This window comes from Scyliorhinus canicula, chromosome 12 (assembly GCF_902713615.1).
Source record: "Scyliorhinus canicula chromosome 12, sScyCan1.1, whole genome shotgun sequence".
NCBI lineage: Eukaryota > Metazoa > Chordata > Chondrichthyes > Carcharhiniformes > Scyliorhinidae > Scyliorhinus > Scyliorhinus canicula.
Window position 1 is genome coordinate 24,518,431 of NC_052157.1, and position 25,768 is coordinate 24,544,198.

General features: G+C 48.4%; 1 protein-coding gene across 1 annotated transcript in view; it reads right to left on the bottom strand.

Moving 5' to 3' along the window:
• Positions 1-25,768, bottom strand: part of gnb5b (guanine nucleotide binding protein (G protein), beta 5b) — a 110,927-nt gene that overhangs the window by 68,493 nt on the left and 16,666 nt on the right. The window contains 2 exon segments of the mRNA XM_038813210.1: positions 875-951; positions 2,042-2,083. Coding sequence (XP_038669138.1) covers positions 875-951; positions 2,042-2,083 — 119 coding nt within the window.

Genomic DNA, 25,768 nt, shown 5'->3' on the forward strand with positions numbered 1-25,768 from the left:
GCCCCAGCGCCACCCTCCCTTCCCCCGGCGTACCCCACTGCAGCCCCCGCTCCAGGACAATCCGTCCTCCCCTTGCTCCCACCCGGGGATGAAGAGGATTTCGACACGCTCCTGGAGTCACCGAAGACCAAGCCGACGCCTGAGTTGTCACCAGCACTGCGGCGCTCCGACGACAGATCAATGCACCGGACCATCTAAATTTGTAATATTCTCTGTGATTTTAAAAGCAACTTGTATGTATATAGTTCTCCACCACCCCCGCTGGACTCATTTTTAACAGGGGTGAATGTGGTAGTCATCACTGATGTATATACTGTATATATATGGGTTTTACGGTAAGGCCCCTGTACTACAGGTACGGGGGTAGATCCCTGCCTGCTGGCTCCGCCCAGTAGGCAGAGTATAAATATGTGTGCTCCCGTACAGCAGCCATTTCGTCAGCTGTTGTAGGAGGCCACACATCTCTGTGTAATAAAGCTTCGACTACTCTCTACTCTCGTCTCATCGTAACTAATAGTGCATCACTGGCAGAATTCCTGAGGCTGGAAAAGGTCAAGTTCGTCTTCCAGGGGTCAGCGGATAGGTCACTCGGAGGTAGAAGCCGTTCATTGATTTCTTTAAGGTTTGAGGGGTCAGCAGGTGGAGGGGTAATGGGGGGAAGGGTAAGGGGTTAAAATCGGGATTGCAGGATAGGAGAAGCAGGTGGTATTAGGGGAGTAGGGGAGGCGGATTGGGTGTTGGATGCTTTTATGTTGTTTGGTTGTTCTTCTGCTTATGTTTGTTTACATGAAAATGCCTTGAATAAAATATTAAAAAAAGAAAGAGTAAAATGTAAATAAAGCATGACATATAACGGCAATGTAACTATACTCACCCACATGCGATCGCGCAGCCTGATGGGGCATAGGCACAGGCCATCACCCAGGTACAGGGCATGGTCACTGCGTGTTCCTAGAAATGCACAGATACTAATCAGTCAACCAACCAACACAAATTAGGATCAGTCAAAATGAACCTCAAATCTTGCATTCCACACATTGAAGGAAAGAATCTTGTTATGTGCTGTGGGTTCGGGATTTTGGATTCACTTCAAACTTCCACTCATACCAAGAGCTGGAACATCGCAGGGAGACAATTATTAAAGGTTAGCCCTCAGTTGGTGCAATGACGGAGTGCTCTACTCTTCCTGAGCCTGTCCTCCAGTGTGAACAGGGTAACTTTGAGAAACAGCAGGGTAATGAAGGCGAGTGCTGAGCCCAGACACGGAACCACATCTCAGCCTAAACAACACCCAAAATGCTCCGGAGTTCAGTTGCACATCTTTCAATATGCACCCAAAGCAATGCATTACTGTGTGGGTGTGAGGGGTGTGCATGAGGGCACTGTGCTTCTGTCTATGAGGGAGCTGGTATCTGTGATGTGCGTGCAGTGTGTGTGTATGTATATGTGTGCCTGAGTATGTGTATCTGTGTGCAAACGCAGGTGTGTGCAGTGTCTATATGCGTGCAGTGCCTGAGTGTGTATGTGTGTCTGTCTATGTGCATGCGCAGGTATGTGCAGTGTCTATATGTGGGCAGTGTCTGTGTGTGAGCGCATGTGCGTGCGTGCGCAGTGTGTACACATGCAGAACGTGTGCATGGAGTTTGCATGCGGTGTGCCCACACACAGTGCAGGTGCACATAGTGTGCGCAGTGTCTGCCTGTGTGTGTCTGTATATGTATGTTTGTGTGTGTAGTGTCAGTGTGTGTGAGGTAGTGTGTATATGAGTGGGAGTGTGCGTGTGATGTGTGCATGGGGTGTTTGTGCCTGTGTATGTGAAGTGTGCATCCGCCCCATTTCTCCTGACACTGAACCCAACTATGACTAGCCCTGGTACCATTCCAGTAGAGATCAGCCAATGGAACTGGGGATCTGTTGGATGCCGTGGCTGAGGTAAAATCAGGATGTTTTTCGTGTCTGCTGACTTGCTTAAATCACAGGTCGTAACACCGTACAATTGGAGGAATATGGAGTCAAAATATTAATGTGATTCGAAACTTACCTTATTGGTAGTGAAAGCATCCCACACAATAACTTTTCCATCCTGAAACAAGAGAAAGGTCAGTCAGCAAACGCAGAGCTCTCGTATCATTTACACTGAGCACAACTTACGAGGGAACGCAACCCTATTCACAGAACAATTATATCACAGTGCGATCACAGAAACTTCCTGCTTCTGCAGGTGGCACTAGGTGTTGTATGTTTATTCAAATTTTCAACATTTTTACAACAAATAAACACCCAGCCAAGGACCCCCCTCCCCAACGGCAACCATATTCTCCCTAAAGTGTAAGATAAATAAGGTGCTGAATAACGACCCCCAAAATTTCTCCAACTTCAGGCAGGACCAGAACATATGGACATGATTGGCTGGGCCCCTCGCACACCGCTTGCAGCTATCCTCAATCCCCTCAAACAACCGGCTGATCCTCACTTTCGTTAAGTGCGCCCTGTGCACCACTTTTAATTGAATCAACTCCAGCCTCGCACATGAGGTCGAGTCATTGACCCTTCGCAGCACGTTGCACCGTAATCCCTCCTCCAATACCACCCTCAACTCTTCCTCCCACCTGACCTTAATCCATTCCATGGACAGTTTATCCTCCTCCACTAGGTGTTGCTTCGAGATATTTTTTTCCTTCTGAACATTTGGAACATACAATCCTGACACGTACACATCATCCTCACACAGAGGAACAAAACAAAGCTTCTGAGCATTCCTGATAAATTGACCAGTTACACGGCAAAAGAGAATTTATATGCAAAATGTTGTGTGAACAAAGCTCATAAAAATGAACTGGTTCCTACATTTTCAAGAAGTGTATCCATCAGAATGTCTCTCCAACAGGCAGGGAAGGTTAAAGAAATGTGCACTGGGGGAATGGGCTATGGGGGAAGGTTTATGGGGAACATCCTGAGTGTTGCGTCCTTACTGTTCTCAGCTGGAGTGCAGCTAGGGGCTGTAAGAGAGTCCCCAGCACACTGCTGTTATATCCAATGACCCACTTCTGTTGCAATTGATGCAAGCTTCACTGTGACAGGCTTATCTGTCAAAATAAATCCATGTGGGATCTTATCCAGGATTGCAGAACTGCAACAATGCGTCACCAATCTGTCGCTGGTGATGGATCCCACGCAGGTAAAACAATGAAGGAAATATCAACCTGTTCCCCCGCACGAGAAATTAATTGGAATTGACCATACATTCCCACGACACAAACATTTTCAATGGATGTTTCATTGAAAGATGTCTTTTCCCATTAAACAAAAAAAATAACAGCCCTGAGAATACTACCAGAGGAAACTAGTGTGAGTTTGTAAGTATTCTAGTGGTGTGCATCCATTCCAGGGTCACCAAGAATCCACAATATATACTGACCCAGAACCTCTGATCTCCGGCCGGGGATTGTACCCCAGAAGATCCTCTCGACTACCCTCCCAATTGTTGACTACCCCCAAACCCCTGGTTATGTCTCCACCCCCTCACCTGCCTGTGACAATAGGAGGAAGGAGAGGTGACCTCATATTCATGCAGGCCTGTCAATGGACAGGTTGCTCGAAAGGCCAAGGCTGCTTGATTTCACAAATAGTTGCCCTACATTGGCTGAAATTCCAAAATTCAGGTACAGAGGTGCTCTGGAGGCAGGGACCACAGGCAGGCATCGGGGGAGCAGGCAAACCCCCTCTGAGCTCCCCAAGAACAGCGTGGGCCTCTGCTGCCCCAAACTCCCTCGACCCTCACAACCCGTGTTCAGACCATCTCCCATCCGCAGATCCACATTCCCCAGGCTGGTGCAGCCCCAGGTGCAACTTGTCTCCACGATGAATGATAATTCTGATGAATAAACCTCTGGGTGCTTGGACTCTAACCACTGATGACCAAGATTCTAGCAGACAGATACAAGAGAGCACCTGTGTTTATTTTTCCATTCTCTGAAGTAGGCATTGCTGCAAACCTGGGATTCTTTACCCGTCTCCAATTGTCCTGAGGTTATGGCGATGGGCTTTTTCTGAACGGGTTGCAGTCATAGAATTTACAGTGCAGAAGGAGGCCATTCGGCCATCGAGTCTGCACCAGCTCTTGGAAAGAGCACCCTACCCAAGGTCCACACCTCCACCTTATCCCCATAACCCAGTAACCCACCCAACACTAAGGGCAATTTTGGACACTAAGGGCAATTTAGCATGGCCAATCCACCTAACCTGCACATCTTTGGACTGTGGGAGGAAACCGGAGCACCCTGAGGAAACCCACGCACACACGGGGAGGATGTGCCGACTCCACACAGACAGTGACCCAAGCCGGAATCGAACCTGGGACCCTGGAGCTGTGAAGCAATTGTGGCTATCCACAAGGCTACCGTGCTGCCCTTGGCTTTTAATCTTTCCAGTGAATCAGTGGAAATGGGGAGAGGGTGGCAGCTGAAGCCGATGATCGCCATTTCGTATTGAAATGAAATGAAATGAAAATCGCTTATTGTCACAAGTAGGCTTCAGTGAAGTTACTGTGAAAAGCCCCTAGTCGCCACATTCCGGCGCCTGTTCGGAGGCCTGGTATGGGAATTGAACCGCGCTGCTGGCCTGCTTGGTCTGCTTTAAAAACGCCAGCGATTTAGCCCAGTGTGCTAAACCAGCCCCTACGTGGTGTAGCAGGCTTGATTGATCCCGAGGCCTGCTCATGCTCATATTTCTGACGTTCTTGCTTCACACACTTTTGCCAGGGCAAAATCCTGGAACTACCGATCCAGCAGCACTATGGGAGCACCCTCATCTCATGGGCTGCAGCATCATCTCAATACAATTCACAATCAACGTCAGCCCTGCCAGAAATGCTCAAATCCAGAAAATGGAGGATTAAACAGAATACTCTTCTGTGCCTGTGGGTTAGAATCTTGATCATCAGTGGTTTACAACCAAGCTATCAATTGTTTATTATATGTGGAGACAGTGGCGTAGTGATAATGTCACTGAGCCAGCAATCCAGAGACCCAGGCTAATCCTCTGGGGGCAACGGGTTTAAATCCCACCATGGCAGCTGGCGGAATTTAAATTCAATTAATAAAATCTGGAGAATAAAGCTGGTCTCAGTAATGGTGACCATGAAACTATCTGACTGTTGTGTAAAAAAAAAAATTAAATGACTCTAAAGCCACAGCAATGTGGGTTGACTCTTAACTGCCCTCCGAAATGGCCCAGCTGGTCACTCAGTTCAAGGGCAATTAGGGATGGGTCTTGCCAATGATGCCCATTTCCCATGAAGGAATGAAATAAAAATCATCAGCGCCTACATAACAGGATGCAAGCATCACTACTTTTAATTAACAGAACCCCTGAGTGTACAGCACGGCACGCAATCATCACCCTTGGGATTATGCCTCTGCCCAAACTCAAGAACAGCTAAAGCGAGCTGCCTCCCTGCAGCGCCTCTGCACCATCACAAAATCCAGTCACTGCCAGAAAGCTGTGAATCTGCATCACGTATCCTGCCATAAGTGACACTGTCTCACACAGCCTTCCTGCAAAAACACTTTTCATCATTACAAGCACCACTTCACCCTTCAAACACTCTCCACAAGTGTAGCCGACACTACGCCCAGCAGCCGTTAATTGACTCTCCATAATTGCAATCTTCTGCAGTTACAACACTGGGAGTTCAACATAGTTACATATTCACATTGCAAAACAGTAATGCCGTGGATTATCACTTGCTTATAGACGCACAGCTATCCCCTACCTTACGCCGCTTGCTTTACGCCTCCTGTGACATTCATTAATAGTGGCAACGCTGCTGCACTTCCGTTCAATTAGTTATAAAAGGGCAGCACGGTGGCACAGTGGTTAGCACTGCTGCCTCACGGTGCCGAGGTCCCAGGTTTGATCCCGGCTCTGGGTCACTGTCCGTGTGGAGTTTGCACATTCTCCCCGTGTTTGCGTGGGTTTCGCCCCCACAACACAAGGATGTGCAGGGTAGGTGGATTGGCCACGCTAAATTGCCCCTTAATTGGAAAAAAGAATTGGGTACTCTAAATTTATTTTAAAAATAATTAGTTATAAAAAATATCAGATCTGGGGGACAGATCGGACGTGTCAGCCGATCAATCTCAGGGGAGCAGAGGAGGGACTATTAGTGGAGAGAGATCCCATGATGTAACCTCCAGAGATACTCCCAACCAGAGTTGCCAACTGTACTGGGAGAATCTCAGGGCAGATTCACCATGGTCTTCCATCGTGGACAACATGTGATGGGGGCTACAAGCGCGAATTGCCCATCCTGAGCAAAATTTAATGGCCTCCCATGAGGAGAATTTGGTGGCGTGTTTAATCAAGATTGGAGGGTGACAGTTGCAGAACCCACTGCTTTCCCATCTCTGCCACGATTACGTCCAGGGCAGAGACTCTCATGGATGGCCATCCTGTCCTGGCACCAATTTAGGTCCTTAAGTGGACAATTAATGGCAGTTAACAGGAGTGCCTCACAGTGCCTGACTGATCCGGCATCAGGAAGGGGAAGGGCCTGCTGAGAGCTTGCCCCAACTCTGATTGGCCTAGAGCTCTTCGGAGAGCGGCAGAATTTCCATCCCAGGGTCCTTGATCCTGCGATAGGGCTGATGCTGCCCAGTTAAGTGCCTGATTAGCACAATTCGATGGGCCTTCCCGAAAAGAGTGGGGCAGCTCTGCAGCTGGAGGGCAAAACCCCTCCATCACTTCCACTAAATACCATTCTCCATCCTTGTGAATGAAGCCCCAATCTAGTCCTTTGTAAAATGATCCTAGTGCAATAACTACCTCACCACTTGTCCTTTAACCAGGCAATACCATGAGAAGCTTTCATCTCTTTCCTGGTTTCTCCCTTCCTCCCCATGAGACTTGAGCTGCTCCCACCTGCTTCCCTATAGCTTTTAAAAAAAATTTAGATTACCCAATTATTTTTTCCAATTAAGGGGCAATTTAGCGTGGCCAATCCACCTACTCTGCACATTTTTGGGTTGTGGGGGCGAAACCCACGCAGACACGGGGAGAATGTGCAAACTCCACACGGACAGTGACCCAGAGCCGGGATCGAACCTGGGACCTCAGCGCCGTAAGGCGGTTGTGCTAACCACTAGGCCACCGTGCTGCCCTGCTTCCCTATAGCTGATAGCACTCAGACATTTCACACAAGAAGACATCTTTTGTGTGTGAGCATAGCCAGGATCAGTCACGTGGTTTTACATGGGCCAGAAACAACAGCCCGAAGATCTCCACACTGAAACATTTCAAAAACCTACTTACCTCAATAAGTGGACGTCACTGGCTATCCCATGTACAGATCTCACGATAAAGGGCAGTCCCACAACCTCGAATTTCCAGTTGCTTTGCGTGGTCCATCTGGTCATCATTCCCACATCCTCTACATAACATTTCCATTCCCATGTTTCAGACTGAAACCTCCCACCTCCAAACCTCCAAACACCACAGGAAGTATAGGTCAAGAAGCGATGGGACGGGCATTCAGGTCAATGGGTCTCAGCCTCTTATTGCTCATATTAACACCTGGCAACTGCAACACGGCAGCAGTGGAAGACTGCCTCCAAGGACTTCTATTCCAAAGGTGACGGAGTAGAGCTCAGGACAGGAACACCAACAAGTGCAGGGATACAGCAGCTGCCCCGGCCTCTACCAATGATATCCCAAAGATTTGAACAAGAACAAAGAAAAGTACAGCACAGGAACAGGCCCTTCGGCCCTCAAGCCCGCGCCGGCCATGCTGGCCCATCTAACTAAAATCTTCTACACTCCTGGGTTCGTATCCCCCTATTCCCACCTATTCATGTATTTGTCAAGATGCCCCTTAAATGTCACTATCCGTCCCCTGCTTCCACCACCTCCTCCGGCAGTGAGTTCCAGGCACCCACTACCCTCTGTGTAAAAAACTTGCCATCGTACATCTCCTCTAAACATTGCCCCTCTACCTAAACCTATGCCCCCTAGTAATTGACCCCTCTACCCTGGGGAAAAACCTCTGACTACCACTCTGTCCTATGCCCCTCATAATTTTGTAGACCTCTATCAGGCGCCCTCAACCTCCGTCATTCCGTGAGAACAAACCGAGTTTATGTCAACACCTCCTCATAGCTAATGCCCTCCATACCAGGCAGCATCCGGTAAATCTCTTCTGCACCCTCTCTAAAGCCTTCCACATCCTCCTGGTATGTGGCGACCAGAATGAACACTATACTCCAAGTGTGGCCCGAACTAAGGTTCTATACAGCTGCACATGACTAGCCAATTTTATACTCAATGCCCCGGCCATGAAGGCAAGCGTGCCGTATGCCTTCTTGACTACCTTCTCCACCTGTGTTGCCCCTTTCAGTGACCTGTGGACCTGTACACCGAAATCTCTCTGACTTTCAATACTCTTGAGGGTTCTAACCATTGCACTGTATATTCCCTACCTGCATTAGACCTTCCAAAATGCATTACCTCACATTTGTCCAGATTAAACTCCATCTGCCATCTCTCTCCGACCAAGTCTCCAAACGATCTAAATCCTGCTGTATCCTCTGACAGTCCTCATCGCTAGCCGCAATTCCACCTACCTTTGTGTCGTCTGCAAACTTACTAATCAGACCAGTTATATTTTCCTCCAAATCATTTATATATAATACGAACAGCAAAGGTCCCAGCACTGATCCCTGCGTAAAAAACCACTAGTCACAGCTCTCCAATTAGAAAAGCACTCTTCCATTGCTACTCTCTGCCTTCTATGACCTAGCCAGTTCTGTATCCACCTTGCCAGCTCACCCTGATCCCATGTGACTTCACCTTTTGTACCAGTTTGCCATGAAGGGCCTTGTCAAGGCCTTACTGAAGTCCATATAGATAACATCCACTGCCCTACCTGCATCAATCATCTTTGTGACCTATTCGAAAAACTGGAAACAAATCACTACAGAAAAGGAGGGCAGGAAAGAGATTGACCATGTTCTATGAAAAAATGGAATGGACCTGGTGGGAATTGATGCCTGGTGCCCTGCGGCGAAGACAAAGCACGAGGTAATCATCCATAGAAAAACTACCAAGACTATTTGTTTCCAACACAGTGTAGCAACAATCCATCTTCCCAAGGACAATCCCACAATTGGAACCAACAATGGAATAACAGTCCCTTGAAATCTTTAATATCCATCTTTAGATTATTTCCATTTGAAAGTTTCCACTATCAGACTACCACCTCAGCAGGTCACGCCTAGATTAACTTGTGCTACCCATATAAATGTTGCGGAGTAGTTTGCGATACCAACACAAATCAAGCAGAAGTGAGCTCCCACACAAACATTGCAAAGTTCATGGGGTCAAGGGACGGCTGGGCAATAGACCTTTGGAGGGAACTACCCCCAAGAGGAAATGCCAGCTGAACATTGCCAAGCTGGAGGGTGACAGAAGGAAGGAAGGTGCCAGTGTCCTCCTGGAAAGGGGGACGAGCTGCCCTCAACACCCACGGATCTGCAGGTTTTCCATTTCCGATATACAATCCAGCCAAGCAGAGCTTGTTGCAGGGAGCACAGGGCTGGAAATTGATCTTTTTCACGTTGCCCTCTGAAATGCCCTCTACCCCGAAGTACTGGGTACACACCGCAGCAATGGCTGCCAGCTTGAACCAAGTTTCAGCTGAAAACAGTTCATGAATGGCAGATTTTCTTTCGCAGCAATCCTCAGCTGGAACTGATTGTATATCAGAGCAATCGCCAGCTGTGATTTAACACATCCCTTACTACCACAAGTGTACAAGTAAAGGGTGAGCAATACGAGAGCTTTTCAGAACGTGGACAGACTGGGTGCTGGCGAGGGGTTGCGGTCTCTGGGGTGATTTAATGGGGCAGAAGTATCCATCCACATTCTGACTTAGGGCCACTGCAGCAAATCTCTGACTAACTCTACAGCGGGGCTACAGTGAGACAGGTGCTGAATTTCAGGGTCAAAGTATATCAGCAGGGAAATCTGTCAAACTCTCGTAATGCTAACCTTTACACTGGGGCAGGGTGGGGAAGTGTTAAATTACAGCGGGTGATGTACTGAGAAGCTTGCAGCTTCTGCAAGAGTGTTTACACGATGTTGGGGAAGTGACAATAAATAAATATCAATCAATCCTAAACTGGGAGATTCTGAATTTTAACCCTCGAGTCAAGAACTTGAGCTGGAATTGTCATAAGTTATACCTGTCATCAGGCACAGCTCACTGACAAGTGAGAAGCTGGGGTCCCCCTGTGGCTTGAGGTCAAGATGAGGGCTGGGTCCGATGCAGATGAGTTGTAAAAAATATTACAAGTACCCCAACATGGGAATGTTTAATGTTTGCTTTACACCGCGGAAAAGGGTTTCTCTCCCCTGTCAAAACAGACACTTCTACCGGGTACTAAAATTCAAAACTATTTATTATGGAAACAATAGTGCTTGCAGAACAGCCCCAGCAACAATCCAAAGAGATCAATAACTGGTAACAAAGGCCAAAGAAGTGCGCTTAAGCTATATGTTATCACTTTTTAACCATTTGACTCCTGTAGAATGGTTCTCATATGCGGTCACTTTAGTGTAATCGTTGACCTCCAGGTTGCTCATTCAGTACCGCGACACTATAGCTAATGTACCACACATCCTCTCCTAAATCTCTCTATATCTGACTCTATCACCCTCACTCACTCTCTCACTAAGTGGGGCGGGATTCTCCGTCGGCCGACGCCGGAATCACGAAACACGATTGGGCGGGAGAATTCAGCGTCAGCCAAAATCTAAGTTTGGGCCGAGTGCTACACCGACAGCGGCGTGAATGTATTCTAACACCGACAGCGGCGTGAATGTATTCTACACCGACAGCGGCGTGAATGTATTCTACACCGACAGCGGCGGGAATGTATTCTACACCGACAGCGGCGTGAATGTATTCTACACCGACAGCGGCGTGAATGTATTCTACACCGACAGCGGCGTGAATGTATCTACACCGACAGCGGCGTGAATGTATTCTACACCGACAGCGGCGTGAATGTATCTACACCGACAGCGGCGTGAATGTATTCTACACCGACAGCGGCGTGAATTATTCTACACCGACAGCGGCGTGAATGTATTCTACACCGACAGCGGCGTGAATGTATTCTACACCGACAGCGGCGTGAATGTATTCTACCACTGACAGCGGCGTGAAATGTATTCTACACCGACAGCGGCGTGAATGTATTCTACACCGACAGCGGCGTGAATGTATTCTACACCGACAGCGGCGTGAATGTATTCTACACCGACAGCCGGCGTGAATGTATTCTACACCGACAGCGGCGTGAATGTATTCTACACCGCAGCGGCGTGAATGTATTCTACACCGACAGCGGCGTGAAATGTATTCTACACCGACAGCGGCGTGAATGTATTCTACACCGACAGCGGCGTGAATGTATTCTACACCGACAGCGGCGTGAATGTATTCTACACCGACAGCGGCGTGAATGTATTCTACACCGACAGCGGCGTGAATGTATTCTACACCGACAGCGGCGTGAATGTATTCTACACCGCATCCATATTGTACAATAAAGGCCGTTGGCTTATCATTAACGGGCCCAACCCACGATGCCCCACCTTCACCAGCAGGAATTACCGACAGCTCACTTGTGGGGCTGGATTCTCCATTCCTGCGGCTAAGTGCCAACGCTGGCATGGGATCCGCGATGTTTCACAACCGACAAATCGGCGTGAGCCCCTCACCGATTCCGGTACCGGTAAGGGGCTAGGACCGGCGCCAGGTGAAACACCCGCGGATCGCGCCGATAATGGCCAGAGAATGGCCGGGTTTGAGGCCGTGCATGCACACGGCTGACGGCCTGCCAGCGACACAGATCACAGCCGAGTAAGGCGCCGCTGGACGTAGTCCACAGCCATCACGCCAGGTTCCGGCACGGCTGATACCACACGTATCCTGCGCCGTTGGGAACCCAGCTCATCGGGGGTTGAGCATTGCGGGTGGGCCAGACAATGACGCGCCAACGGCATTGAAACGGAGCGTGGCGTGTTGTCACGATGACGCCAGTTTGGAGGATGCGGAGCATGGCAGACCGCGTCAAAACCGGCACCGGCCCCGATTTCGGCGCGAAACTCCAATCTCCGACCGATCGCCGAACACGTGATTTCAGCGTCGGGCTGCAGAGAATCCAGCCCAGGGCTGGATTCAATTCGGAAACCAGGTGTCGTGGCTGCTCAGGGTGTGGGCAGGAGGTACAAGTGTCCCAACATCGCTATAGTGGCTGACAGTTATGCCAAGGGCCGGGGGCATCTGCCAGGGCCAGGAACTTATAATGGGGGATGGCTAGCACATGGGCGGTGGGACTGGGATAGAACATAGAACATAGAACAGTACAGCACAGACAGGCCCTTCGGCCCTCGATGTTTGTGCCGAACAATGATCACCCTCCTTTAAACCCACGTAACCCGTATACCCGTAACCCAACAATCCCCCCATTAACCTTACACTACGGGCAATTTAGCATGGCCAATCCACCTAACCCGCACATCTTTGGACTGTGGGAGGAAACCGAGCACCCGGAGGAAACCCACGCACACACAGGGAGGACGTGCAGACTCCACACAGACAGTGACCCAGCCGGGAATCGAACCTGGGACCCTGGAGCTGTGAAGCATTGATGCTAACCACCATGCTAGATACAGACCGTCACTGCCTCAGCCTGAAGGCAGCCATGCAGCTGCACACGCCGCTGACTGCCCACTGGGAACGTGGGCGCCACAGGTCACAAGGGTGCCTCCCAAGGCCACCCCCCTAGGTACCCAATGGCCCCAGCCAACCCAGCACAGGAGGTGGGTGTGTTCCAGCCCAACCAGTGCCATCATCTTGGCTGCGGTGGGGGTCGGCATACATTGGGATTGTGCAAGTTCCACAACCCTGATTTTCGCAATTAGGTAGTCAAAGTAGACCCATCCTAAAATTAGATGGGGCAAACTATGGCATCAATGGGGCTTAGGTTGCCCCCTCACTCCGCTTTTTCATTGGCCACTGCCTGTTTTTTCAGGTGAGAAACACAAGAGGGGGTCATTCTGCTCCTCAAACCTGCTCTGCCATTCAATAAGACCCATGGCTGACCCTCAACTTTAACTCCACCATCCAGGATCCCTTAATACCCCAAAATCTATTGATCTTTTTTGAACATGCTGAATATTTGACCACCTACAGCTCTGTGATAAAGAATTCCAAAGATTCACAACCCTTTGACAAAGGCAGGGTCTCTACACCTTTGTGTTATACAGCAACACATATTCTGAAACTGTGACCCTCTCACCCAAGTTTCCAGAAGCCAATAGCTGGGTGTTTTAATTAGGGAATATCCATTTACCAAATTAGGCAGCAGGCAACATTCACAACTGGGTTATTGTTTTATTATAGCTCAGTACACAATGCCAGTTACCACTCTTCCCTTCAGGATCCTCTCCCACTCAGAAGTCAACCCGCAACTGGAGAAATCCCCAACTCTTGAAGTACAAGCTTCAATGAGCATCACCTGCTCTCAACCCGCTCTGAGCAAGACCTGGTTTACTCTTCAAGGGATCTGCATTTCTAATATTCAGTTGGCAGCTGAAAAATTGCTGGCAAATATTTTCCGATCAGCTTTTCCAGTGCTGGCTGTTTAGATGCAAACAATCTGGGACTGTTCTTGGGTTTGTTCAACCTCTGAGCTAGACCCAGAAAGGGGAATAAATAACCAGCCTGTGTTCACGATGCTGTTCAGAGTTTGGTGACCTAGCTAGATACTAGGGGAGAAAGGGGGGGGGGGGGGGAAGAGAAACTGTGACAGGATTTGGGAGAGGGGTCTCTCCACCCCTGATGGGAAGCAGAAAACGCTTCCTATTTTAGTTGAGGTGAGGGGTTAACTGGTGAGGGGGTCAAGAGCGGGCAGTGAATTAGTGAAAGCAGGAGTGGAGGTGGGACATGAGGGAATCAGGCCACATACTTGCCCTAACTCAGCGGCAATTGCTGTGGTTTGAAAGACTGAAAGCACTTGAACCTTCATGCTGCTAACCGCTGGTCTCAATAAGAGTGAGCCATTCAGCCTCACACATCCCGATAACCACCCGTTATGAGAATTTTGAGACAAGCTCTTAAGGAGCCGTTTAATCACTTTAATGCACAAAAGTAATGAGAGGACTTTGCTTTCCTGCCCTCCCCCTCCCCTGCTCCCGTCCTCAGAGAAAAACGGTGGGGTCAGGAAGGGAGCTATGAGGGATAGCAGTGTAATTTTCTTTCCCAGCTGCCCTCCTCCATTCCGACCTGATCCCAGCAATGAAAATCCGGCCCCAGATGCCAGGTGAGAACAAGAGTGGGCTCAGCTATGATGCCCACCATGACCGATAGTCTTCTTCAGCAGTCAGCACAATGTTGATCCTATGATCTTGCACGATACACAGGGAGGCGGTTCAGTGGGAAATGGTAGCAGGAGAAGGTTTAGGTCAAAATTTCCTGAAGGGGGAAGTCCCTCTTTGTACACACTTCAACACGAAGGGTGGTTACTCTGGTACAGCAACAACGTCTGGCTGGCACCTTAGTGGAGGGGTTCCGAGACCGGGTTAGTGAATGAATAACTCATTTTGATTGCCTACATTTGTTAACAGGATTCAAGAAAAACAACCAGATGCGTACAAACAATAATGGGAATCAGGCCCTTCTCTCTGTCTCCAAAGTGGCTACTTCATATATGTGATGTTAATAAAACAAATGAGCTTCCTCCTGTTCCATAGGGAGGCTTCACGTTTGGTTCTCCTGATACAAGTCACACACCTCTCGGGACTGGGGAACAGCTGCAAAAACAGTGAATGGAATTTCTTGACTTCTGCAACAGAGCCGGAACCCCGACAGATTCCCACGGGGAGGGCTGTCGCTCTTCGCTACAATCAATGTTGCATCGTGCAAATCAGTGAAGCAGCTTTTACCCAGCCTTCCATCAATTTTGAGTAAAATACAAATATTCCCCTCTGAGCTTAGTTACCCTCGTTCCTGTCTGGAAAAGCTGCAATTTTATAATCCAACCTTGCAGCGATTAAATCAAATTAATTTTAATTGTTTACTCACGGGGGGTGAGGGCGGTGGAGGAGAAAAGAGCACTGGGTGAGACAATAGATTGCTTTGGGGATGTCACTGCAATTGAAGGAAAACTGGAGCACCATATGGGTATTAGACAGACTGGATGGTGCACTGACTGTAGCAGACAGGCCCAGGCTGGTAGGAACTACGGCACAGTTACAAGGTCATCAAGTATACATTTAACACATATCCATCGCAATACTGTAAAATGGTTGCTCTAAGTACAAAATTACCTAAAACGCTCCAGGGATTGTACATCCATTGCTGTACTTGGAATTTCATTTGAAGTGACAGACAGGAGTCAGTGTGTAGCGCACTCGACTCTGAGTCAGAACATTGTGGGTTTACGTCCCACTGTGGAGACATGAGCACGGAATCAAGGCTGGCATTCCAGCGCCAGCGCGGAAGGAGGGCCACGCTGTCAGAGGGGCCATCTTTCAGCTTTCAATAATAATAATAATCTTTATTGTCACAGCAGGCTTACATTAATACTGCAATGAAGTTACTGTGAAAAGCCCCTCGTCGCCACGTTCCGGCAGCTGTTCGGTACACGGAGGGAGAATTCAGAAGTGCCAATTCACCTAACAGCATGTCTTTCCGGGCTTGTGGGAGGAAACCTGAGCACCTAGCGAAAACCCACACAGACACAGGGAGAACATGCAGACTCCGCACAGACAGTGACCCAAATCGGGAATTGAACCTGGGACCCTGAGACTCAAACATAGATACATAGGAGATAAGAGCAGGAGGAGACCTTTAGGCCCTTCACGCCTGCTCCGCCATTTATCATGCTTATGGCTGATCATTCAACTCAATAGCCTAATCCTGTTTTCTCTCCATAGCCTTTAATCCCATTCTCCCCAAGTGCTATATCTAGCCGCCTCGTGAATATATTCAATGTTTTAGCATCAACCACTTCCTGTGGTAATGAATTCCACAGGCTCACCACTCTGTGTGAAGAAATGTCTCCTCATCTCTGTCCGAAATGGTTTACCCTGATCCTCAGACTGGATTCTGCAATTCCCAAGGCCGAGGTCTGCTCACACCTGTAGGTAAAAGACCCCAGAACACTGCTTTGAAAGAAAACTAGGGGAATTATCCCCAGTGTCAAGGGCAATTCTTGGTCTTCAACCAACATCACTAAAACAGATTTCCTAGTCATTATCCAGTTGCTCTATGGCAAATTGGCGGGGCACTTTCCTACATTATAACAGTGACTACATTTCACCTTAAAGTAGCAAAAGGTGCGATGCAAATGCACATCTTTCCTTAGTGTGCACCTGTGCAGTTGTACATGACATCTTCAAAGTAATACTTAACTGTTTTGGCTACATAGCAGACTATCCTGATTGCTGTTTCAGAGATGTTGAGAGTTAAATCTACAAAAACTCAACACCTCTTTCAATTTCACGCCAAGCTATTTCACCAGCACTGTATTATGTTCCTCGATTTCTGCCTACATGCATCCCTTCTTTGTGCTAAATCCCACCTGTAATCTTTCTGCCGAATGTTCAATTCATTTTATACTGCTCAAGCAGCAAACTCCTTAGAATCCAATACATCTCCTAGTTTGGTATCATCTGTAATTTCACCAGTTGTTATTAGCTCCAAGTCATTGATGCTAATTAATTTTCATTTATTCTGTCGAGGGATGTGGGCATCGATGGCAAGGCCAGTATTTGTTGCCCATCCCTCATTAGCCTTCAACTGAGTGCTTGCCAGGCCATTTCAGAGGGTAACCCCAGTACAGTGGATTAGATCCTCATGGAGGCCAATTTCTTTCCTAAAGGATTAGTGAATTACTTAGGTGTTTAGAATTAGTGATGATAGCTTCAGAGTCACAGGGCATGATCTTACCCCTCCCCCTCCTCCTCCCTCCCTCCCTCCACATTGCGGGCAGCAGACCTCCTGCTATTCCCTGAGAATATGGGAGAGTCCCTAAACAGGGAATTTTTTTAACGGCCTCCCAATATCCGAGGCCCCCGACACAATCCCAAACCCCCCCCCGCCCCAGTCGAAACACACTATGGGAGGTGTCCCCCCACACACTCATGCCGGGCACCCCGGGCCAATCATACACATGCAAAAGATGCCAGCCTGGCACCTTGGTAGTGTCAACCTGGCAGTGCCACAGTGCCCAGAGAGGGCACCAACAGTGCCAGGACAACACCCTGCACAGAAGCATGTATCTGGGGGCCTCCGATCCACTGGGAGGCCCCCACAAGTGCCGTTCCATTTGTGGGGACCAGGACCAAAACAGCGCTCGCCCGAGGTCTCTGAGGCACAGGGGTTGAATCCCAAAGCCGCAGGTACCTCAGAAACCTGCACATTACAGTGAGATATGCAGATTTACCAAAAAGTGATCCCGCCCATTGTGGCGGAGACATCCCAACGTCTCGCGAGATCACATTGGATCTCACGAGGTACAGTGAGCCGGGTAGACCCCGGGAGGTGGGTCTCCCCTGCTTTCTTCGGCCACGCTGCGCCACAGTGAGCTGCTTTTTCCGGGCGGCATGGCCGTTAGTCATTTTTGGGGAGAATTCCACCTACAGTTACCGAAACAAGCTTTCAATTCAAAATTTTATGATTTGAATGTTAAATTCCACCCGCTTCCGTGGTAGGATTTGAACCCATGTGCCAGAGGATTAGCCTGGTCCATCTGGATTACTAGTCCAGTGACATTACCTCGACACCACTGTCTCTCCATGATTAGAAGTGGCACAGGTCGCAATACTGATTTCTGCAACACCTAATGGTAGGGTTTTCCTTTCACTTCGCTGTTCAATTAGACAAATGCAAACAAATGATGCTTTTTTGCCACTTATCAAACCCACTAACAGCTCCTTTTTTTCCTGACAAATGTTTTTCTTTGTTTTGTTGGCTTTTTAAAATAATTTTGTATAATACAGCACTGCTGAAGCATTTCATTGTTTTAGCAAAACTAAAAATTGAGGGTGGCAGCACAAATATAATCTTAGTTTCGCCATCTGGAGTGCAGCTCGTTCAAAGATAGCTAGTGGGATTATGCTGCTTCTGCGTTTGTGAAAAACACCAGTGACCATTTCCATCACTTTGGTAAAACCACTAGCAAGGCTTCACTGCTGTGGTTCATAATGTTAAACTAATGTTAAAAAAAATTAATCAATTCTGCATCGTTAAGATATTCCAATAGTTGACAGAATATTGCTTCTGTGTACATGCTAGTGGTAAGGCAGCCGATGGAATATTGTCCGACCAGAAGCCCATGGTTGGGATTGGGAGCAGATTTCCCCGAGGCTCAAACATGCAACAAAAGCAGCTCAGTGGGCCACATATCAGCCACTAACCCCACAAGTGCCTCACATAACGAACAGCATTTGACTTTCAGCCAATTGAACGTAAAACATACAGTGCAGAAGGAGGCCATTCGGCCCATCGAGTCTGCACCGACCCACTTAAGCCCTCACTTCCCCCCCCCCCATCCCCGTAGCCCAATAACCCCTCCTAACCTTTTTGGTCACGAAGGGCAATTTATCGTGGCCAATCCACCTAACCTGCACGTCTTTGGACTGTGGGAGGAAACCGGAGCACCCGGAGGAAACCCACGCAGACAAGGGGAGAACATGCAGACTCCTCACAGACAGTGACCCAGCGGGGAATCGAACCTGGGACCCTGGTGCTGTGAAGCCACAGTGCTATTCACTTGTGCTGCCTTGCTGCCCATAATCGTCCCATTTTCTTTCCCAGAATGTTCAGGGCGCGATCCGCCGGCCGTGCTCCGCCGAATGGGGGCGGGACGCGGCCAATAGATGCTGGGAGAGGCCTCTTCTGGGATTTACCCAGTTCACGAGACCTCGCGATCTGAATCCTGCCCATTGTATGCAGGATCAGTATTGGGCAAAACTGCATATTAAAGTCAGGCAGCTAGTGTCATTATAATATGCCGCTTGCCTCATCTACTGACGCTTTGGAACCACTTTGTCTCGGAGACATTAGGCGAGCTCCGTTGAGTACTGGTCCCCACAAATAGGGACCAGAAGGAACAGCGCTTGGGGGGGGTCTCTCACGAATCGGAGGCCCTGGGTGATTGGCCGCTGGGCAGTGTGGCACCCTGGCAATGCTGGTGCCACCTGGGTACTACCAGTCTGGCACTGCCACCCAGGTGCCAGCCTGGCACTGCCAAGCTGCCCAGGTGGCACTGGCAGGGGCACTGCCAGGCTGCAGTGCCAAGCTGGCATTTTGCCTGTGCTGAGGATCAGGCCCAGGGTGCCCTACCCATGTGAGGTGGAGTGCAGGGAGGCCTGAGGACTCCCTTGTAGGTGTGTTTTGGCTTTGGGGGGAGTCCGGGGACCACATCGGGTGGGGGTAGGGCCGAGAGATTGTGGCACCATTTAAAAATCTTTTGCGTGTGTGCAATTGGGCCTGTGTTGCCTGACATGGCTGTTAGGGGGCTGCGGGATCTGGGGACCCTCCCATATTGCGTTTAGGCTGGTGGGGAGGGGAGATTGGGGATTGCTTCGGGGCCTCAGTGATCGGGACGCCATTTAAAAATGACTTCCCGATCTGTCAGTACAATGGGGAGTACCGGCGAGCATAGCTCTCCACTGTAAAAAACAGGGCGATATGCAGCCTCGGCCGCGCATTCCCTGTTAAGGTCCCTTATTCAACATAAGTCGCGTTGAATAGCCGCCACATGTTTCTTGGCACTCCGGGTGGCGTCAAATACACGTCTAAACATTCTCGCTAGGGAACTTTGTTCCCTTTTGGGAGAATCACGTCCGAAATATAACAAGTTCCTTATGCAGTGAATGGGTTAACTAGAAGTAGCTCTTTTCAATTGCACCCAATTATGGTGCCAGTGGACGCATCTCTTCCTGTATCAACACTTGCGTCACCTGCTGCCCCATCCCTCAAGGCTGTCACCGATTTTGATTCCGACAGTTTCAATTCTACTTGAGCCTGGACCAGACGGCTCCGAGTGTTACAAATTATTCATTCAGGTTAATAAAAGGTATCTACACTACTGGGTCAAGGCAAATTCCATTAATTGTCTCCGGAACATGTTCCAACCTTCTTCTTTACAATATTCCAGACAAAGGTTAATTATCCGTGGAGATGAAGCAGCAATCCATCAATCAGAGTAAAGACATTTTGACTTCACAGATTTAAATAACATTACTGCCCCGTTGAAGATAAAATATCCTCCCTCCCACATTCGTGGCTACGATGCTCTTTCAGAAGGTAGATTGACCTCATCTGTCAATCAAACAGCACGGGAGGATTTCAAAACACATTTTAAGAGAATTAAGGGAAAATACCTAAAAGGTCACTCTCCGAAAAACTTGGATAAATAGCATTAGAGACTGAATTGCTTGTGCAATAATATTCTGAATGGTTAGTGATGCGTGAATCAAGGCTTTCTCTAAGGAGAAGGCATTCTAGGTATTATATAAAAGGGAACTGGCCACTGAGTTGGGGGAGACGGCCGTGGTAAAGGTGAAGAGTCTGGGTGTGTTAAGATTTTTGTAGGTGATGAGAGCTTCAGCAAGGTGCAAATATTTAGGAAAGTGGGGAATGGTAGAACGGCGTTATATTACTGGGCATGTTATCAGGAGGCAAACAATCGAGGGACATGAGTTCAATTCCCACTGTGGTAGCTATGGGAAGGATTTAAATGCCTTTAATTATATAAATCTGGAATTAAAAAGCTAGTTTCAGTAATGGTGGCCATAAAACTGCCGATTTGTCCTAAAAGCCATCAGATTCACTAATTTCCTGCAGGGAAGGAAATCTTCTGTCCTTAACACAGCAATGGGGTCGATTCGTATCGATTCCCTGAAATGGTCGAGCAAGGCACTCAGCTGTACAGCTATAAAATAAAGGCACAAGAATGAAACCAAACAGATCAATTGGCTTTGACCTAGGCATCGATCGGGACACAACAAAGGCACATCCAGCCGAGTCGGTCTTGCAAAGTCCTTCTACCTAACAAATGCAGATATGCCATAATTGAGAGACTAGTCAAGCAACAGCCTACCATAGTCACACTCACTTAAATATCCCAGGCTCCTCCGCTGTCATTCCTGGCTATGACCGGTAGGGACACCCCCACCAGAGGGGGTGGCACAGTGGGCCGCAGTCAGGAGGGAGTGGCCCTTGGAGTCTTTGACTCAATTTGACGACATTGACTGCAGCCCCCATGATGTCCTACTGCATCAGGTCAAACACGGGCAAGGAGACCTCTTGCTGATTATCAGTTACTGCGCCCCCAGTGATGAACCAGTCCTGCTCCATTTTGAACACCACCAAGTAGAAGTGGCCGAGCAGCATCATTACTGACCTGGTTGGTCGAGTCCTGACGATATATCTGCCACACCAGGCCTGCAGCAGTTGGTGAGAGAACTAACTTGAGGGAAAAGCCTACACATGCTCTTCCTCATCAATCCACCTATCATAGATGGCATCTGTCCATGACAGTTTTAATAGGAATGATCACTGCACAGTTCTGCTACGAGTTCCACCTTCACACCAAATATACCCTCCATCAAATGGTTCAGTGGCAAAACTAGGTATCCATGAGGAGCTGCAGACCATCAGCAGTTGTAAGATCTGCAACCGCATGGCCCAGCCTATCCCACCCCCTCCATGCCAGGGGGAAAACCGCTGCTTGAACAAGGAGTGAAGAGCATGCCAGGAGCAGCACAATTCTTCGACTTGAAGTGCCAACCCGGTGAAACTACAGCACGGGGTTAGATGTGTGCTAAACATGGAGGCAGTATGATATCAACTAAATTAAGCAACCTCACAACAATGTCAATAATTGTGAATGGTGGTGGTCAGTTAAGCAATGAGTGGTGGTCAGTTAAGCAATGAGTGGGAGGAAGAGCCACCATGAAAATCTCCAGCTTCCAATAATAGCAGCATCTGAGTGCAAAGCACAAGACCAAAGCATCTGTAACCATGTTCATCTTGAATTGAATGACCCACCTTGGCCCCTTCCTGAGGTCCTCACCATCACAGATGCAAGTCTTCAGGCAATTGAATTTACTCCATACACTATCAAGAAATAGCTGAAAATACCAGATACAACTAATACTATAATTCTTCACAACATCCCGGCTTTTGTATTAACAGCTTGTGCTCCAGAACTAACCTTGCCTTTAGTCAAGCTAGGGCAGTACAGCGAGAACACTGTCATCCACCTGTCAGACAGGAAAATTTGCCGAAGTGTGTCCTGTCCACGAAAAACAAAATAAATTCTATCCGACTAATTATTTCTCCATCAGCCTACACTCAATTATCAGCAAATTGATGCTATTATTCGACACTTACTCAACCTGCTCATTGACACTCAATTTGGGTTCAGCCAGGACCACTGCTTCAAACCTCATTGCACCCTTGCTCCCAGTATTGACAAAGAATGCTGATTTCTAGAGGTCAGTGGGGAGTGACTGCTCTTGACCAAGGCAGCGTGCAATTGATTGGGCATCAAAGATCCCTAGGAAAGTTGAAGTCATTGGGAACTGGAAGAAAACTCCACTGTTTGGCGAGTCATGCCAAGCACAAAAGGAAATAGATTTGGTTGTTGGAGACCATTCATCTCATCCTGGGCAGAGGGGGAAACAGCATTATACAAGTTCCTCATCACAGTGAACTAGGGCCAAACATCTTGAGCTGTTTCATCAATCAACTTCCCTCCAACATAAGATCGGACATGAGATGTTCACTGATGACTGCACAACTTTCAGTTCCATTTACAACTCCTCAGATAAAAAATCAAGTCCATGGTGCCAGACTGATGAGTGGGCTGGTAAGTGACATTATGCCAGGCAATAAAAATAAATTGCCTTTATATAGCGCTTTTCACAACCACGGGACATCCCAAAGCACTTTACAGCCAATTAAGTGTTTTCGCTCTTGTAATGTAGGACACATTGCAGCCAATTTTCACACAGCAAGCGATGGAATACTGTTCATTTCCTTGGTTGAGTACACCACAAACACGCGAGAAGCTCAGCACCGTCCAGGTCAAAGCAACCTGGTTGATTTGCACTCTGTCCATAATCTCAAACATTCACTTCCTCCACCATCAACTCAACAGCAGTGATCTACAAGATGTACAGCCGCGTCTGGCCCAGGGCTCCTTGGTCAGCAAATCTGCAATTTCTACCACCTAGAAGGACAAGGGCAACAAGTGTATGGAAACACCACTAGCAGCCAACTCCCATCCAAGTTACGCATCATCTTATGTCAGAAATATATCACAATTCCTTCATTATCACTGGCTCAAAATTATGGAACTCCCTCACTAACAGGTCTTCAGCAGTTCAAGAAGTTGACTCTACAACACCATCTCAATGGCAATTAGGCTGTGATTTTTACAGGAAGTTTTAATAGTGAGGCCTTTAATGATAATAATCTTTATTAGTGTCACAAGTAGGCTTACATTAACACTGCAATGAAGTTACTGTGAAAATCCCCTGGTCGCCACATTCCGGCGCCTGATCGGGTACACAGAGAATTCAGAATGTCCAATTCACCTAACAGCACGCTTTTTGGGACTTGTGGGAGGAAGCCCACACAGATTAGGGAAGAACGTGCAGACTCCGCAGAGACAGTAACCCAAGCCGGGAATCGAACCCACGTCCCTGGTGCTGTGAAGCAATGGTGCTAACCACTGTGCTACTATGCCCCTTTATGATCCTGCTGCCAGTGGTGGAGTGGAGGGCAGAGGCAGGAGGAATACAGAGTAGTCCATGGTCAAAGCTTCGAATCATGGTGATGGGAAGTTGCAAAGAAGTGGAGCAAGACCATAAAAGGATGTGTAAATGCAAATGAGAATTACAACACAAATGAGAGACCACGAACAATCCAGCCCAAGTTTGTAGAGTCAAACAGAAAGTAACTTTATTTGCAAAAATATATACACAGCAGCAGTAATTCACCACTGCTTCCTTCTCTAGCCAGTGCATAAGAACATAAGAACTAGGATCAGGAGTAGGCCATCTGGCCCCTCTAGCCTGCTCCGCCATTCAATGAGATCATGGCTGATCTTTTGTGGACTCAGCTCCACTTTCCAGCCCGAACACCACAACCCTTAATCCCTTTATTTTTCAAAAAACTATCTATCTTTATCTTAAAAACATTTAATGAAGGAGCCTCAACTGCTTCATTGGGCAAGGAATTCCATAGATTCACAACCCTTTGGGTGAAGAAGTTCCTCCTAAACTCAGTCCTAAATCTACTTCCCCTTATTTTGAGGCTATGCCCCCTAGTTCTGCTTTCACCCGCCAGTGGAAATAACCTGCCCGCATCTATCCTATCTATTCCCTTCATAATTTTATATGTTTCTATAAGATCCCCCCTCATCCTTCTAAATTCCAATGAGTACAGTCTCAGACTACTCAACCTCTCCTCGTAATCCAACCCCTTCAGCTCTGGGATTAACCTAGTGAATCTCCTCTGCACGCCCTCCAGTGCCAGTACATCCTTTCTCAGGTAAGGACACCAAAACTGAACACAATACTCCAGGTGTGGCCTCACTAACACTTTATACAATTGCAGCATAACCTCCCTAGTCTTAAACTCCATCGTCCATTTATACACCTGCAATGACTAATGATTGCCCCACCCCCTCACTGGGAGAGCTCACACTCCAAAAGTATGTCCTGTAAGCTCCTCTCCTGTGGATTTTGACATTTGCAGGCTGCTGTCCCATACAGTCTAGAAAACGGACAAAAGGAGAGATTTGCTGCTGCCTGTTTTATTTGGAGCTGAGTGGCTGCTACAGGGAGCTGGAGGAGAGGGAAAGGAATCTCTACAGGTGAAGGTTTGGCCTGGCCTGGACTGAGTGCCAGCCTGGGACTGGATTTAGACACTGGCTGCCTGCATTTCGCAGCCTGCAGCAGAACGAGGGGAGAGGGACCGGGACTGGGACTGTTTGCTGCTTGTTTTATCTGTAGGGCCCTCGGACCTGAGGCCTCCAGCAAACAGGAGGCTGCTGCAACACCTGGAAGGGGACAGGGGAGAGAGGAAGGTTGGTGCACCTGGACTTATTTCTTTTCCATCTGACGATTGCGCTGAGACGGGATAACATCCGTGGACTGTTTTGCAGGGCCCCTGCTGGGCTGAAGACACCCCCTCTGCTGAATCAAAGACCTTTTTGGGAGACCAGCCTTTCCCTGTCGTGCTTGGAGCACTGGCACATCCTTTTCATAGAATCATAGAATTTACAGTGCAGAAGGAGGCCATTCAGCCCATCGAGTCTGCACCAGCTCTTGGAAAGAGCACCCTACCCAAGCCCACACCTCCACCCTATCCCTATAACCCACCCAACACTAAGGGCAATTTTGGACACTCAGGACAATTTAGAATGGCCAATCCACCTAACCTGCACATCTTTGGGAGGAAACCAGAGCACCCGGAGGAAACCCACGCACACACGGGGAGAACGTGTAGACTCCGCACAGACATTGACCCAAGACGGGAATTGAACCTGGGACCCTGGACCCGTGAAGCAATTGTGCTAACCACTGTGCTACGGTGCTGCCCAGGTTTTGTGCCCCACCTTCCTGCTCCTCCCGCCCATCTCCTCCTTTGTACTTGGGACACCAGCCTGTTAAGAGCCGA